The sequence below is a fragment of the Sander lucioperca genome, chromosome 21 (genome assembly GCF_008315115.2).
Source record: "Sander lucioperca isolate FBNREF2018 chromosome 21, SLUC_FBN_1.2, whole genome shotgun sequence".
NCBI lineage: Eukaryota > Metazoa > Chordata > Actinopteri > Perciformes > Percidae > Sander > Sander lucioperca.
In genome coordinates, this window is record NC_050193.1 from 1,905,052 (window position 1) to 1,920,451 (window position 15,400).

General features: G+C 42.2%; 2 protein-coding genes across 4 annotated transcripts in view; one reads left to right on the top strand and one right to left on the bottom strand.

The window, feature by feature from the left end:
• LOC116061938 overlaps positions 1-12,848 on the top strand; it is a 63,207-nt gene extending 50,359 nt beyond the window's left edge. The window contains exons 1-2 of one of the 2 annotated variants that reach the window (XM_031316310.2): positions 1,365-1,497; positions 7,982-12,848. In XM_031316310.2, coding sequence (XP_031172170.1) covers positions 7,984-9,630 — 1,647 coding nt within the window. In that variant the 5' untranslated portion in view covers positions 1,365-1,497; positions 7,982-7,983 and the 3' untranslated portion in view covers positions 9,631-12,848. Of the gene's footprint in view, positions 1-1,364; positions 1,498-7,981 lie in introns of those variants that run through there. The other variant, XM_031316311.2, reaches the window with a different exon arrangement.
• The window catches only part of LOC116062299 (cephalotoxin-like protein), a 1,100,540-nt gene that overhangs the window by 277,698 nt on the left and 807,442 nt on the right, over positions 1-15,400 (bottom strand). The window lies entirely within an intron of this gene.

The window sequence follows — 15,400 nt, forward strand, 5'->3', positions numbered from 1 at the left end:
TAATACCTCCATAGATGTACCGCTCCAGCGGAGAGTTTGGTTTGTTCAGCCAGCAGTTTAGTTTACAAGAATTTGTCCAAATTTCAAGATTCCCGGTAAACTAAGATAAACAGTTTGACTACAAACCGACAGCTTTTGTTTAAGCTTGTTTGTAAAAATTCGCTATTTGCAGAGTAAAGCTGTGTTTGCGTAAAACAGCGCAGTAGACAAGAGTGGACTGAGCAGACAGAGCAGATTGAAATATCGGTTTCTACATGTTTATGCCTGTCTATACAGGTGAGTGCATTGACAAGTATTGACTTTTTACTCACAAAGGTTTAATTGTAGTCTATTTACAGAAAAGAGACTAGCGTGAGTTCATCTGCCCCAGCGGCCGTTGGTAATCCTCTCTGTATCTTTCTCAGTCACGTACTGTGTGTTTTGACGCACACACATCTCGGCTGAGCTGTGTGTGTGGAGCTCGGGCATCGCTGTACAGAATTCTGGCATGTGAATAGAGATGCAAATACAGGGGGCTGGGTTTTTGCTCTAAATGCTTGAAATGATAAATAACAGAACGCATTTTTTATTCTTTACATTTTGTGAATTCATGATTATTCTGCAGGCCAGACTTAAAGCTTTGGCGAGCCGGATGTGGCCCGCGGGCCGCCAGTTGACAATGGCTGATGTAGAGAGACATCAGTAGAGAGTAGTATGTAGAGAGACAACAGTAGAGAGTAGTATGTAGAAAGACATCAGTAGAGAGTAGTATGTAGAGAGACAACAGTAGAGAGAAGTATGTAGAGAGACAACAGTAGAGAGTTATATGTAGTGAGACAACAGTAGAGAGAAGTATGTAGAGAGACAACAGTAGAGAGTTGTATGTAGTGAGACAACAGTACAGAGTAGTATGTAGAGAGACAGCAGTAGAGAGTAGTATGTAGAAAGACAACAGTAGAGAGTAGTATATAGAGAGACAACAGTAGAGAGTATTATGTAGAGAGACAACAGTAGAGAGTAGTATGTAGAGAGACAGCAGTAGAGAGTAGTATGTAGAGAGACAACAGTAGAGAGTAGTATGTAGAGAGACAGCAGTAGAGAGTAGTATGTAGAGAGACAACAGGAGATTTCTGCAAAGAAGAGTACAGGCCGAAGGGGAAGAATAGAGAAGGGAACCGCCCTGTCCTCACACTAACCTTATGTCTCAACCCACATATCTGTCTTGCACAATTGTTTTAAAAGAAGTGCCGAGTTGTTTGTCAGCGGTGTATCAGAGAGTTGTCCCTACATGGTAAACCTCCATGTCCTCAGCTCCATGTGTCAGAAGGTGTGGCCAATCAGCTTCCTTTAAAAATGACTGCTTCTGGCCTGTCGGGCTCCGAGATCCGGGGCATCCTCCTAGACTCAACAACCTGCAGATTGTTGTCAGAGACCGCCATCACATCCAGCAACCATCCAGTCAATCATAGCAGGCAGACGTTTCTGGTCCAGCGTCCAGCTCGCTGAGCCTCTCTCCAGGTCTGCACTCTCTCTTGCTTTAACCAACACAGTTAATATAACACATTTTCCTCAGGGAAATTAATACTGTAATTTATAATACTGTAAAATTAACTTTGTCTTACTGTTGCTAAATTTAAAGTTTTGTAGTGTTAATGTAAAATACAGTACAAACTGTTTTTTTGTTACTTTTAGTATTGTATCAACACATTCTCACTCCCATCGCGTCAGAAAGCGCCGCTTGGTCCGGTGACTCTGGCGTTTGTTATTGACGCAAACAGTCTCCGTTAGCATCATATTTAGAGGCTCTGGGTCGGGACGTATGTTTAACTGACACGCAGCACAATAATGGGACAGGTTTAGGAAAAGATGGTGGATGGGGTACTACTCTCTACCGTTGTCTCTCTACATAGTACTCTCTACCGCTGTCTCACTTCATGCTACTCTCTATTATTGTCTCTCTACATAGTACTCTCTACTGCTGTCTCTCTACATACTTCTCTCTACTGTTGTCTCTCTACACAGTACTCTCTACCGCTGTCTCACTTCATGCCACTCTCTACTATTTTCTCTCTACATACTACTCTCTACTGCTGTCTCTCTACATACTACTCTCTACTGCTGTCTCTGTGCTATGATGCTTTCTAAATCCTGACTGAAAGTCCTCAAACAAACTATTGCTATGTAGAAAATCACATACGTGATTAGCGACTACCTTCTCAAGGATTTTGGAGAGAAAGGGAAGGTTAGATATAGGTCTATAGTTGGCTAAGACTTCAGGATCGAGGGTGGGTTTTTTCAGAAGAGGTTTTATCACAGCTAATTTAAATGACTGCAGTACATAACCTGTTAAAAAAGACATATTGATCATATCTAGTTATGAAGTGTTAACCACGGGTAACGCTTCTTTAAGTAGCCTTGTTGGGATGGGGTCTATGAGACAGGTAGATGGCTTAGCTGAAGAGACTTTTACCATTAATTGTTGGTCTATAGGAAAAAAGCAGTCTAAGTATATGTCAGGTCTTGTCGTTCTTTCCAGCAGTCCTGTGTTTAAAGGTGAACCGTTGGAAGTTGAGGGCAAAAGGTGATGCATTTTATCTCTAATTGTTTTAATTTTATCATTAAAAAAGCTCATGAAGTCACACATCACACCAGGCCTGCTGGGCTGTATGGTGTAGCATCACACCAGGCCTGCTGGGTTGTATGGTGGAGCATCACACCGGGGCTGCTGAACTGTATGGTGTAGCTTAAGTGCAACATGGAGCTGTAGTTGAGAACGTCAGTTATAACGGCCCACGTATTAAAAAAGTGTCGGGTTGAAATCGGGCTCGGGCTCATAATTCCAGTTAATGTGTCGGGCCGGGCCGGTCTCGCACACAACGTGCACGGGCTCGGGTTGGGTCGGGCTTGATTTTTTGGGCCAGATCTAAGCTCTAACACAAAGGGAGGGACTAAAGTTAACATAAAGGTCCTCTGTTATATTAAAGTACGACATTGAGTTAAATGCTGTTAGAATATCTTCCTTACATTTAGCTATATCACTGTCAGATATGCATCTAGTGTAGAAGCTTTAATCTAATTTCTTATAGTCGGGTAGTAAGAATTTGAAAGTTATTAAGAAATGGTCTGATAATACAGGATTCTGCGGAAATATTATTAAATCCTCAATATCAATGCCATATGCCAGCACAAGGTCGAAGGTGTGGTTAAAACAGTGCGTGGCCTTATGCACACTCTGACTGAAACCAATTGAATCTAATGACTTGAAAGCAGTACTAAGGCTATTGCTGTCAACGTCCACATGGATATTAAAATCACCTACAATAAGTACGTTGTCTGATTTAAGGACTACACATGATAAAAACTCAGAATATGGACCTGGAGCTCGGTAAATAACAACAAATATAATTGGCTATATTGATTTCCATGTTGGATGTTGAAGATTAAGAACAAGGCTTTCAAAAGAGTTATAATTTAGTTTAGGTTTAGGATTAATTAACAGGCTTAAGGACAAATATGGCTGCAACTCCCCCTCCTCGGCCTGAGTCTCTAGGAATTTGAGTATTAATATGACTGGGAGGAGTGGATTCAGTTAGACATATTGTTCATGGCCCAGCCAGGTTTCGGTAAGACAGAATAGATCAATTTGATTATCTGATATCAAATCGTTTACTAATACTGCTTTTGAAGACAGAGATCTAATATTTAATAGTCCACATCTAATTTTCCTTTTCTGTTCTATCATTGCAGTGGTAGTTTTAATTCTAATTAGGTTGTTAAGTATAGCCCCTCTTTTGTTTACCTTTGATTTAACCGATCTGAGTCGGGGGACAGACACCGTGGTTATTAGAATATGAGTGGGCCACTGCTGCAACGGAAGCCCAGAGGAGTGCATTGCACTGCACCTATGATTACTAATATCAAACTTGGGTTGTCATGGTTTAAGATCGATAATAGACTCGGTCAGATTTCTTGATATGAGAGTGGCTCCATCCCAAGTGGAATGAATGCCGTCTCTCTCAATCAGACCAGGTTTCCCCAGAACGCCCTCCAGTTATTCACATAGCCCACATCATTAGCTGGGCACCATTCTGACAACCTGCAGTGGAAGGATGACATGCGACTGTAAATTTCATTTGCTGATCGGGTTTGGGAGGGGTCCAGAGAAAACTACTGAGTCCGACATTGTCTTTGCATATGCACAAAGTGATTTAACGTTAATTTTAATGATCTCCGATTTACGTAAACGGGTATCATTACTACCTACAGTACGTGGAGTATGATCTTACTGTATTTACGGTTATCGGTAGAGAGTAGTATGTAGAGAGACAACAGTAGAGAGTAGTATGTAGAGAGACAACGGTAGAGAGTAGTATGTAGAGAGACAACGGTAGAGAGTAGTATGTAGAGAGACAACAGTAGAGAGTAGTATGTAGAGAGTAGTATGTAGAGAGACAACAGTAGAGAGTAGTATGTAGAGAGACAACAGTAGAGAGTAGTATGTAGAGAGACAACAGTATAGAGTAGTATGTAGAGAGACAACAGTAGAGAGTAGTATGTAGAGAGTAGTATGTAGAGAGACAACAGTAGAGAGTAGTATGTAGAGAGACAACAGTAGAGAGTAGTATGTAGAGAGACAACAGTAGAGAGTAGTATGTAGAGAGACAACAGTAGAGAGTAGTATGTAGAGAGACATACAACAGTAGAGAGTGTGTGTGTGTGTTATTCTGTATGTGTGTGTGTTTGTGTGTGTCTGTGTGTTTGTGCCTGTGTGTGTGTGTCTGTGTGTGTCTCTGTTTGTGTCTCTGTGCATGTCTGTGTGTGTGTGTGTGCGTGTCTCTATGTGTGTGTGTGTGTGTGTGTGTCTCTGTGTGTGTGTGTGTGTGTGTGTGTGTGTGTTTGTGTGTGTGTGTGTGTGTGTGTGTGTGTGTGTGCGTGTGTGTGTGTGTGCGTCTGTGTGTGTCTGTGTGTGTGTGTGTCTGTGTGTGTGTGTGTGTGTGTGTGCGTGTGTGTGTGTGCGTCTGTGTGTGTCTGTGTGTGTGTGTGTGTGTGTTTGTGTGTGTGTGTGTGATAGCAACCCAGGGGACTTGAAAGCCAGATTCACCATGATAATAGGAGTCTCAGAGACAGTTAGCTTTAACATAAAGTGTTCTTTAATAAGTTATGCCATGAAGTGGGACAAAGTAGAACTCAGGATTCTTCCCGTCCGTGGTCTGTCAGCCTTCAGGTGGATTTGTCCTGTGGAGGTTTAGAGCAGAGCGAGAGGTCAGTCCTTTTTCTCCTTACTGAACAACAAACTGCAGTGTTGCCTCTCTGGTCATTTGTTCCTCACTCTCCTCTCATGTGGCTTTGGGCTGGCTCCCTTATTGCCTTCCTCTGATCACCTGATGGGCTGCAGGTGTGACCAGGGGTCCGTTTCAGGAAGGAGGTTTAACAAGCTCTGAGTCTAACCCTGAACTCTGAGTTGATTTACCCTGACATGGGAAACTCTGAGTTTTCGGTTTCAGAACAGCTGATATAAGTTGGTTCAATCAACTCAGAGTATGTTCACGCGTGTGCACCACCACAAATAAAAAGGCAGCATGAATGGAGCCATGATACTACGATTCACCATGGTAACAACCACAAAGAAACGGGTCGGCGGAAATACTCATGCACACATACAGCGAGTTTGAACATGTATTTAGTTAAAAAAGCAACACAGCAGCTGCTGTAAAAGAGAGAGCATTTGCGTGGGAGAAAATTGCAGCTAGAGTAAATGTGCATATTCCAATATAGTGTATTAATATCATATTTAATCATAAGTATAATATTACTGGTGAAATGGTATTGAACCTATAATCTATTTCATTTAGGTGCAATACTGCGGGCGAAAAAGTCCTAGGCCTACTAATCCCATTCTGAGGCTGCAGCACCATCATTAACAGAATTATAATTCATAATCTTTTATTTCAAAGGGTTTACATCATTCACCTGCAATACTGTGGAGCTCCTTTTTAATTGCTCTTACTGGTTTATGTCCAGGGAACACTACAAAAACGTTTAAAACACGTTTCAGAGCGAGTCACACTCTTCTGACGGCTCTGTACAGTGGCTTTACTAAAATGCTCCGCATCACCAATGTTGTAAAGAAAACTGCCGTTTGCAAAAAGAATGTAATGCGACACAAATAATCTGCTGGGATGTAGAGCATGCCCACGATGGGTGACGTTAGAGATATGAGGACGGATAAGGTTATGTAGGCTACATAACTGATTGACTGGGAAGAAAAACCATACAGCTCAAAAAGGTAGTTATCTGGAAATTAAAATGCGTCGGGGCCTCAATATCATCTCCCGACATATGTTAACACCCTGCGAAGTAATACAGCTTCTTCATCAATGGGATCATCGACAAAACATGGTTAAGAAACCAACCTTGTTTTTTATTCATGCAGATACAGTAACAAACTGCGCTAAAATGCGCCTGATACAGACTGAATGAGTGAATGAGGAAATTAAAGAGAGACTGAGAGAAACTCAAGGTTTCTTGAAGAAAACCTGCTCCCCACCAGGTTAGGTTCACAGACTCAGTTACCATAGTAACTGACTCTGAGGTTAAGTTACTATAGTAACTGACTCTGAGGTTAAGTTACTTCTCTTTCTGAAACAGAAAATCCAGAGTTTCCCTCATCTCAGGGTTAACAAACTCAGAGTTTTCACTAAACCTGCTTTCTGAAACCTGCCCCAGTGCCATGTGCCAAGTGGCTGCAGCACTTGAACAGGCAGATAGACTTCCTCTATCACCTCCCCCCAATCTGACCCCATAGACCCGCCCACTGTGCCGGATTGGCTGGTCTGTTTCCCTGGTTTGCTACAGTGTGTCTCTGTGTGTGTGCGTGTCTCAGTGCGTGTTTGCGTTTGTGTGTGTCTCTGTGTGTGTGTGTGTGTGTGTGTGTGTGTGTGTGTGTGTGTGAGAGAGTGTTTGTGTGTGTCTGTGTGTGTGTGTGTGTGTCTGTCTGTATGTGTCTGTGTGAGTGTGTTTGTTTGTGTGTGTGTGTGTGTGTGTGTGTGTGTATGTGTGTGTGTGTGTGTGTGTGTGTGTGTGTGTGCGTGTCTGAGTCTGTATGTGTGCGTGTGAGTGTGTCTGTGGCTTTGCTGGAGGTGCCATTGTTCTGTACATTATTATATATTTTATATAATTTGCATTTCGTATTGCATTGTAATTGCATTTATAGCTGTTATAGTAGAACAGAGGTTTGGAGAGAAATTTAGTTTTGGGCTGGGTCCTATTTGTTGGTAACCTGACTCCGCCAGATGAATTGCTTCGCATTTGCTCGGCATATCCATCTGGGAACTTACCGTTGGAGAACTTTTGGGAAGGGGCGAAAATACTGGTTAGCTGATTGGATAAACCATCTGTCTATCACCACCTATGTTGGTGATAGACAGGCCAAATCAACCAATTAGATCAACGAAGCGTATGAAAATACAACCACAAGCCCCTGCTGCTGCAGGCAAAGCATAGCTCGTCAGCTCAGCAAGCAAGCAACATGTCTGTAATAAAAGGCACCATTTCAGGTTCCATATTCCAAAAGAAGGATCCAAGAGAAAAAAGAATTAGCGAGCGGCTAACAGAATTAGGGCTACCGCTGTCTGAAAATACTGGTTAGGTGATTGGATAAACCATCTGTCTATCGCCAACTAAACCCGCCTCAAAACCAATGCTGATTGGTCGGTCGTTTGGCGAACGGCTCCAAATTTTCTCTGTCTCAAGATGCCAGACTGATCTGCGAGTGGAAAACTGGAGCTCGTGAGATCAGGACGGTCTCACAAGGCTAATTTGTTGTGGCTTAAGCGCCAAATCAGAACAAATTGGGGGCTCCAAACCAAAGGAGAAACAGGAAAGGCACCAACCAGCAGACATTAAAAACAAAACAAACTCTAAGTTTGGGGACGGTGGGGTTGTGAGTCTTGAACTTGCAGTGTTTAGAACATGATTCCATGTTGTGTTGTCTGTGTTGCAGTCATGGCGTTCCCTCGGCTGTCTGCCTCCATGCTGTTGGCTTCATTGATCCTTCTTCTCTACTGGACGACATCCTCAGCTCAGTCACATGATCCCCCATCCTCCGTCGTCTCACCCCCCTACAGGGTGAAGAGAGACCAGCCTTTTGAAAACAGAGAGAAAGTGGATAAATCTTTGTCAGCGGCAAACAGCTTCCTCAATGTTGTCAAAGAAGGTTTTGAAAAGATTGATCCCAAAAAGTTGACAGGTGTGATGAAGAGTCTCGCAGACGTCGCCAGTTTGGCACCTGGCGTCGGAGGTCTGGTTGCGTGTTTTGCCAACATGGTCTTGATCTTCATCCCTCAGGATGACCCGGTGCTGAACGAGGTGAAGAAAGGGTTTGCTGAAGTGAACAGGAAGTTGGACTCTATCTCCATCCAGATCTCCAACCTGGCAACAGACGTAGAATGGTTTAACTACGCCAGCGTCTACTCTCAAGACGAGCTCCGCATCCTCAACTCCTGGAAGAAGTTCAATGAGCTTCTTCAGAACAGTCAGTTGGTACAAAATGAAGAGCAGAAACTCCGACTGGCAGAGATATTCGTCAACTACTATGAGAACACAGTAACTGAGGCCAGTGTGGCCAACCTCTACCATTACCTGACGGTCAAAGACACATCTCTCAGTGGAAACCTCAACAAACTGCTGAGGAAGAAGTTTAAATGTGACGTTCGAGAGATCGGCAAATATAACGTCTATTTCAGTCGTTTCCTGTGGAAAGGGATGGTGCTGAACCAGTTCTACTGGAAACTGATCGGGTTGGATTCATCAGGTATAGAAGCCAAACACACCCAGATGTTCAAGAACGTCTATGCGGCTCAGAAATCAGCTCTGGAATACTGCCTGACAAACTATGAGCGCTACATGAAGGAAGACGTGGTGGAGATCAGCAAAGGACTCAGTGCTGACAACAAACAAGCCATCGCTGTTCAGGTGAAAGAGTTTCTGGATAACAAGTACAACTGGTACAACTGGGTGGTGATGGTGTACAACACAGATACCAGTCATGAGTTATATAATATGATAAAGATCCCTGTGGATACAATCACTGTGAATGTGGGCTACATTCAGAAAGGAGACGAGATAAGTAAAGAACAAGAGTTAGATGTTTGCTACCAGAGGGATTATGAAAAATATGCTCCTTCACGTCCACCTATTCCAATTACCATTGACGTGACAACATGTAAAAAAATTGCAAAACAAATATCGCAGTGCAGTCATGATGTGGGTGGTGGTCCCCTTAGAGAGTTTGTTAAAGTGATGCACGCCAGTTATGAAGAGAATTTTGTTCAAGTCCCAGAAGCCCTGCTGAGTCTTGATTGCATAGTGGACAAATGGTATCAGAAATACAAGCTCTTCATCTATTACTCCCGAACCATCAATGACTGCCAGCAAAGCCCATGTGAGAACGGAGGAACGTGCAACAAGCTGCTGGACTCCAACGAACATCTGTGTGAGTGTCGTTCTCGTTACCATGGAGACAGATGTGAAAAGAAGATTGAGAACAATAACGTCCCAGCTATTGACAAAGGCCTCACTGTGCCTGACATCACCACCATCAACACCAAACTGGAGAAGATTCTAGACTACATCCGTCAAAAAATCCACTGAAAAAGCGCAGCTTGACTGAGTGTGATCCGCTCATCGCGGCTTAATGGGTTGCACGTTTGCCAAGCCAGGATGAGAAGGTGAAGCTACGTCAAGCCAGGTGTAGATAGCTGGGATAAGTGCTCGTTCACGGCTTTCTTAAATAGACCATGGTATCGATTACAGATTTACTGATGCAGAAATGGAGAATACGCTTGCGGCATATCTTTAACCCGCTGAGCAGCAGCTGTTAATGGGAAATTACGAGGAGGTGAAACATATAATATATTATATATACTATATAATATGCAAAAATGGAAATACAGCTGTTGTTATCAGACAGAGAGAAAAATCCCGCCAGACAATAGCGGACCGACTGAATGCGTAAGGATTTAAAAAGATCCACTTACTAGTCACTCGCCATTTTTACAAAGTTGTACACTGTTTTAATTGCTTTTTATATGCTTGTTTTAACTGTTGGTTGTATTGCTGTATCTGTTTTATGTGCTAAATGTGCTGGTTTTACTGTAAAGTGTCTTTGAGTAGCCTGTAAATATTACTATATAAATAAAATGTATTATTATTTAGCCTACTTTGCCTTAAAAGTGAGAAATTTACCGTAAGGACTAGGCTTAATTTCAAACCCTTATTCATAATGCGAGAATATGTTTTACAACCATATGCACAAATCTCTCTAAGCTATGACTAATTCTAAATATCTTTCTACAATTAATGTTCATACAGAACAAACAATACACACTGTAAGCATATCTGTAAAACAATGTAGCCTATTATTATTTTTTTTTTTTTTTTCTCACTCCCAAGCTCCAAGATGACAAGTGACAGCACCAAAATAAAAAGATTAAGAAGCTTTGTGGCATTCCAGCACATTCCCACTCCCATCTGGTAAAATACGGACGTTTGGTCAGGGTCCATTGTCGTCGTTATTGACGCTGAAAGTCTCCTGAGGATCCCCCTGCCTCCCCCCCGCCTCTCCACGTTGCAAGGGGCAAATTTCACGGGGAGAGCAGCGGCGAAAAAGCCCATTTCCTCCGCATTGTCCCACTTTATCTCCGGCGCATGAAACCATTTCTTACCATTTAAAGAACTGTAATAGTAGGATTTAAATCAAACTTGTGACAGCAATAGTGACAAGTAATGCATGTTAATAAAAATAAAGCAGAACACATTCAGAAGACAACGGAATAACTGTTAAACGCGTTTATTTTGGATCAGAGCAGCAGCTGTTTTAACACATCAGACTCCAGGATTAATCTAAGCCTGGCTCTAAGCCTGGCTCTAAGCCTGGCTCTAAGCCTGGCTCTAAGCCTGGCTCTTAGCCTGGCTCTTAGCCTGCTCTGGAGCAGGCTATCTGCAAAGAATAAATCTCCATGGTTACTTGGCTGGGTTTAATTCAACCTGCTTTTGTGCAACCAAGTCAAAGCTAAATTCATCCAGGATAACTTGAATATCTCAGCTTAATCCCTTATCCTGGTTTTTTGCAACAGGCCCCTGATCTTAACTATTTCAATCAGGAGAGACTTCGTTGCAGATATGCAAACATTTATTAGTAAGATATCACAAAGTAATTACATACACAATTTTGGAGATTAGACTCAATTGTAAGAGGGGTATATATACAAGTCTAAGGTTTAGGAAAACCAAACATATCCCCCAATGGAATCTAGACACTGGTGGTGGTGAGAAAAATCCGTAGATGTAAAAACGAGCCGTCAGCCTGAGAAGACCGAGAACACGTGCCGAAAATGCCTGGAGGTAGAAGGGGAGGAGGCGGGTCGCACTCTCATCTGAAAATACAACTGACAGAAACAGGAGAGAGAACAGATTTAAAACATGGTAGTCATGCTGTGATTGGCTTGAACATACGTGCCCGATTCTGATTGGTATACAAAAACGTAACACCCACCTACCAGCTGATCAGCTAAAGAGAAGAAAGACAACGTAATTGAAGTCTCCCTGACAGAATTTATGCTGAGCTACATTTCAATCAGGAGAGACTTTGTTGCAGATATGCAAACATTTATTAGTAAGATATCACAAAGTAATTACATACATAATTTTGGAGATTAGACTCCATTGTAAAAGGGGTATATATACAAGTCCAAGGTTTAGGAAAACCAAAAATATCCCCCAAAACTTGAAAAGAATTTTAGTGATTAAATGACATGAACATACGTACCTTAAAGCCGCTACAAATCTGTATGGTGATACAAAACAGAATGTATTAAATAATCAGTGAATAATTAGAGTAATAAACACACTGAACTGAACGCAGAATCTAGGTAAAAAGTAACAAAGTCAGACATAGGATACCGCAAGAAGGATTCATGAAATAGGAGGATGCGATGACCATAATGCTGATAGGAGGACTCGAGACCCATATGCACCATGCTGAGTTTGGCGCGCCCATGAATAAGACAACGCACTTTAATGATGCAAGACTAACTTAACTAACTTTTAGACTCACTAAAAGTGAATACAGCGTAGTGATTAGAAACCTGGGCTGCCACCGCTTCCAACACATCTACCAGGACTCAGAACCCGACATACGAAATACGTACAACGCCGGCGGCTGAGAGTCGCGGCTGGAGGCCAGCTGTGCAGTTCAGAGCGGGCCGTGCGGCGAGTCGGGAGCTACGAACGAGGCAAAATCCCCGGGACTGCAGTCGTGTGAAAGTACTTCTGGAGTGATTTCTGCCTGCCAGGCTGCTAGCGTTTGCACACGCGTGCATGCGCCAGGACTACGGAAAAACTGCTCACAGGACAAGTGCATCCTCTAGGATAGACATTATTTGCTACCACACGAGACACGGCCGGAAAAGGTGAATTGAAATGTGCTCTTAACCTGAAATGACACACACACACACCGAACCATACGCAACACAGAAAAACACTATGCCATAAGCCAACAACTACTAGTCGCACTCGCACTCTCGTCTGAAAATACAACTGACATAAGCAGGAGAGAGAACAGATTTAAAACATGGTAGTCATGCTGTGATTGGCTTGAACATACGTGCCCGATTCTGATTGGTATACAGAAATGTAACATCCACCTACCAGCTGATCAGTTAAAGAGAAGAGAGACAACGTAATTGAAGTCTCCCTGACAGAATTTACGCTGAGCTACATTAGTCAAAATAATTCATCATTTCTGCTTTTTTAACTAAAAACTTAGGTATAATGTCATATAAATTAGGTTCATTGTCCATGAATTTAAAAGTAAAACGTTGAAAAACGTTTCAAAAGCATTAAAAAAAAGCGCCAAAGAGCCAAAAACACTGGAAAAAAACACCAAAAATTCAAATTCACTTTTGACCTGGATGGACAACAAGTTCATGGTCGACGGGAAGACAACACAAGGGTTAATATCATTTATTCTTTCACGCAGGAACAAGTCCAGTCCTAGGCTGAACTTAATGTTGTGATTTGTGTACTTAATTGTCCTGATGGTGGTGCTACAACAGCCATTTAAATGATGAACTTTAAAAATCCATAACAAATCAGCCATATATGCTACAACGTCGCATGTTACGCCAAATAGATAGTAGCCCCAGTAGAACAGAAACTCTGCTCTGCTGTTACCTAGGGGCAATTTGGATCTTCTCCCACATTTTTGTTTCAATTGACACCAAATTTGGGGAACTTCATCTTCAGACTGTCCTCCACATATTTATCATTCCAATTTTTTTATTTATCAAAAATTGAGCCCACAGTGCATTAAAATGTTTTACTGCATACAGCAGTGTAAATAAATACTGCAATTTCAAAAAAGTCACAACATTCAAAGATCATTATAGATTTGGTGTGTATAATTTCAGAAGTTTATCTCAAAAAATTAATTAAAAACATATTTAAATGGTGTCCCCATCTAAGCATTGCAGTCACTGCTAAATATAGCATCTTTAAACATCAGTCTGGCATTTATTGATCTTTGTGAAAATACATTACAGGCATCTTTATGTTGTCTTAACCAAGTACACACATTCTCAGAATTTTCTCATGAGAAATATTTTTTTTACAGCAGCTTTAAAGTCCTGCTCCTTGTCTACTAGGTGTTGTGATGACATCACCCAGGTAACTTCTTTAAAGTCCTTCTCCTTGTCTACTAGGTGTTGTGATGACATCACCCAGGTAACTTCTTTAAAGTCCTGCTCCTTGTCTACTAGGTGTTGCTCCTTGTCTACTACAGTAGGTGTTGCTTCTTGTCTACTAGGTGTTGCGATGACATCACCCAGGTAACTTGTCCCTGAGATCAGAACCTGCCGACGGCGTCAAGGGTTCGGAGTTCCAGCCCTGGTGTTGCAAGATGATCATACACATATCTAGTCAGCAGTGTTGGGGAAGTTACTTTTAAAAAGTAGTGTTTGCTCGTTACTCGTTACTTCTTAAAAAAAGTAATCTGTTACTTTAATTAGTTACCCCCTATGGAAAGTAACTTTTTACTTTACTCGTTACTTTTACGTTACTTTTAAAAGCAGGCGTCTCTGGCAGAGACTGAAATTAATTATACAAAAACTATCTTTGACCATAAAGCCAATCTGTGGTTTATCAGTGAAGTGTCTGAACTCCACTGCAGACTGGATTCTCTCCTCACAGAGTGACGGCTGATTCATTATGAACGAGTCCATCGCGGGTTGAATGCACATCAGCAGGTCATCGGTGTTACCCGGTGTTAGTGTATACTATGTAATGTCTGTATCGACTTGTACTGGTCGCACAGCCACGATGGTCCGTGCATTGTTATAGACACATGCAGCCTCTTTTCTGGAAGACTTTGCGTATCTGTTCAACCGACACAAGTCCGTGGACAGCGGTCCGCTGCGTGTATGTATGAGACCATCTCCACCGCATCCATCTGTGAGGTTGTCAGCTTTGTGTCTGCCTGGCTCAGAGCGCCGTCTAGCCAAAAGCCACGAAGCTTAAAACATTCTCAAAAGTTAGCTTTGGCTGCTTCTCGCTTGCCATGATTACTCTGCTACCAGCCTGTCACGTCCCGTGTGGAGCTTGTGAGAAGGCAGTATCGCTGTCAAATCTGTCCCTGGGAAAAGTAACGTTCCGCCGAATTGAAAAAGGAACTACGTTTCGTTACCAAATTTTCAGTAGTAGCGCGTTACACTACTTTTTACCCGAAAAAAGTAGTGTAACGCGTTACTCCCAACACTGCTAGTCAGGTATTAAGCTGTGGACAACTGCCCTGCATATTTTTAATGTGTGTCTGCAGTCAAGTTTTTGACACACACAACCACACACTTACACACACACACACACACACACACACACACACACACACATTCTCACACATTTTGCAGGATTCAGTCCTGCTGCTGCTGTGAACTCGAACTTCACTGTACGTTGAGTCTTATTATTTACTGTGAACACTGTACAGTAGCCTGCAGACTAAGAAAACAGCTTTCCAGGAAGTTGTCAAGCTGTGTGCAGTTACAAAAGGTTGAAATCCGGGCAGCCTTCAAATAGAGGAAAGCTGACGCTGAACATTTGTCCTGTAGGGTTACAGTAAATTGGTCAAACGGTTCATGGCTTGTGTGTTTATCTGCTGCAGCCTGAGTTTGATGTGAGTTACTGAGTTAAAACATGATTACACACAACGTATGCAGGGGCCGAGCAAATAAGAGTTTGAGATATGAGAATAAACAAAGCCATAGTACAGTTATAACTGTACTATGTACTTATAAAAAGGAACATCTCTCTTTGTCCAGTCTGTGCTTCTGTCTGCGCTTCAACAACGAGAAGGTAAGCTGTTAGAAAGACG